We start from the raw sequence: 2,357 nt of genomic DNA, 5'->3' as shown, positions 1-2,357 counted from the left end.
ACTGCAACACACATGATACAGTACAAATAATGAATAATATTACATAATACAAATATTTTTGATAATAATAACTATTTTTAACTTAGGTACAAAGTCACCAATTTTTGAGAGGAGGGACCCCAGTACTTAGGAGGAACTTTATTTTTATTGCTCTTAGAGGGATGAAAGCTGAAGGTGATCTCAGCAAGATTTGAACTAAAGTGTGGAACTAATAGCGCAAAGAATTTTTTCCAACACTCTAATAATTCTGCCAATCAACCATCTATAAATAGAAAAGAGAAAAAAATAATAGGTACTTCAAGTATGATAAAAAAAAAAAAAAAAAACATTTAGGCACTGCTTACATGCAGCACCATCGATATAACAAAAATAATAACACCAGCTCAATAGTGAAATGCAAGCACACAATAAAAATAAGACTGCTGAATGATGATGATGATGATGATGATGATGATGATGATGATGATTCTTTTTAATTTTGGCATAAGGCCAGCAAATTTCAAGATATGGAGCAAGTCATCAACTCTAGTACTTGGCTGGTACCTCTATTTTATCAACCTCAAAAGTATGAAAAGCAAAGCTAACCTCAGCAGGATTTGAACATAAAGAGTTGGACAAAATACCACTCTGTATTTTGTCCAGTGCACTAACAATTCTGTCAACTTGCCACCTTATGAATAATAATAATGATGACAATGATGATGATGATAATGATGATGATGATGATGACGATGATGATGACCTGATGCAGTACCAGGCAATGGCTCTCATGGCTTCTGATCTTAACTGATTGGAAGTGTTATCATGTACATTGTTTTGTTTTGGTATAAAAGATGGGCTAAAGCAAATATTCTGCTCAATACCACAAATTTGCTTGTCAGTTGCTTGACCGTAACCAGTTGAGTATGTCCTTTAGTGGCTGACAATATTTGCATCTCTGATCATGAGCAGAAGTAGCGGGGGAGCATCATAGCCATGTGTTGAGAGGAATTCTTTGGGGTTTGAATAATTCACATCTTGAAACATGGGTGTTTCATTCAACATCCTTAAACAACCCTTATTCAGGGACCTTTTGAGTGGGATGGGCTACTCAGCCTGATGAAAATTCTAACTGGGCCCCCACCTGCAAGGTCATGTGCAGTTTATCTTGATATGAGATCACCATGTCACGCACATATGGTCGTGATGCATGTGCCTGGTGTACCCTTATCAGATGGGTAGTCATGATGGGTATACTGGGCTTCATATATTTTACCCCAGTGTCACTTTGATAGCATGCATTGCTCTCTTACATAATAATAATAATAATAATAATAATAATAATAATAATAATGATGATGATGATGATGATGATGATGATAAACAAGTAACTGCAGAATATGTGGAGATGGACAAGAAACGATAAATCATATTGTCTCTGGCTGCCCAGTCCTGGCTAAGAAGGAATATAATCACAGACATGACAGAGTTGGGACCTACATACACTGGAGGCTATGCCAACACTAACAGAAAAAAGATGGTATAGGCACACACCAGAAAAGGTCACAGAAAATGAGAAAGCAACCATACTATGGGATATGCCAATACATACAGATAGAGAAATTAAGGCTAATATGCCAGATATGGTTGTCAGAGATCACCAAGAAAAAAGTGCTTTCTAATCTAAAAGAAACGGAGAAACTTTCAAAATACAAAGACCTGGAAATAGAGGTAACTCGAATGTGGAGTCTAAAAACAGGAACAATTCCTATCATAGTAGATGCATTAGGTATGATAAAAAAATATGCAGACAAATACATAACAAAAACACCAGGACTAACAAGTATATATAACATACAGAAAATAGCACTACTAGGCACTGCACACAACCTATGTAAAACACTTTCAATACAGTAAAAATAAGAGCATCACAGCAAACCACAGCATACACCCAAGGCACACAGAGCTGCGCTCGGTAGTGCACATGATGAAAATAGTAGTAATAATAATAATAATAATAATAATTTACTGCAATAATATCGCAGAGATTGAGTAAGCACCTGGAAAATAACAACCTGTTTCCAGAAGAGCAGAAGGGATGCTGCAAGGGCTCATATGGCTGTAAAGATCAATTAATGATCAATAAAGCCATAACTGAAGACAGCCCGTAGAAAGAAGAAAGGCCTGGATCGACTACCGAAAGGCTTTCAACAGTGTTCCCCACACGTGGATCCTCAAAACACTAGCCATAAACAAGGTGGCACCAATTATTATAAAATACATAAGGCACTCTATGAATAAATGACAGACAGTGCTACAGCTCCAAACAAAAGAGGGATTGGTGAAAACGAAAGCCATCCCCATTAGAAGAGGAATAT

General features: G+C 36.7%; 1 protein-coding gene across 1 annotated transcript in view; it reads right to left on the bottom strand.

Moving 5' to 3' along the window:
* Positions 1–13: 13 nt before the first annotated feature.
* The window catches only part of LOC106881172 (dynein assembly factor with WDR repeat domains 1), a 148,272-nt gene continuing 145,928 nt past the window's right edge, over positions 14–2,357 (bottom strand). Inside the window, exon 13 of the mRNA XM_052966314.1 lies at positions 14–262. Within this exon, the coding sequence (XP_052822274.1) occupies positions 255–262 (8 nt within the window). The 3' untranslated portion in view covers positions 14–254. The remainder of the gene's footprint in view (positions 263–2,357) is intronic.

This window comes from Octopus bimaculoides, chromosome 3, assembly GCF_001194135.2.
Source record: "Octopus bimaculoides isolate UCB-OBI-ISO-001 chromosome 3, ASM119413v2, whole genome shotgun sequence".
Taxonomy (NCBI): Eukaryota; Metazoa; Mollusca; class Cephalopoda; order Octopoda; family Octopodidae; genus Octopus; species Octopus bimaculoides.
The sequence above is the reverse complement of the archived record's forward strand: the minus strand, read 5'-3'. Positions and strand labels throughout refer to the sequence as shown.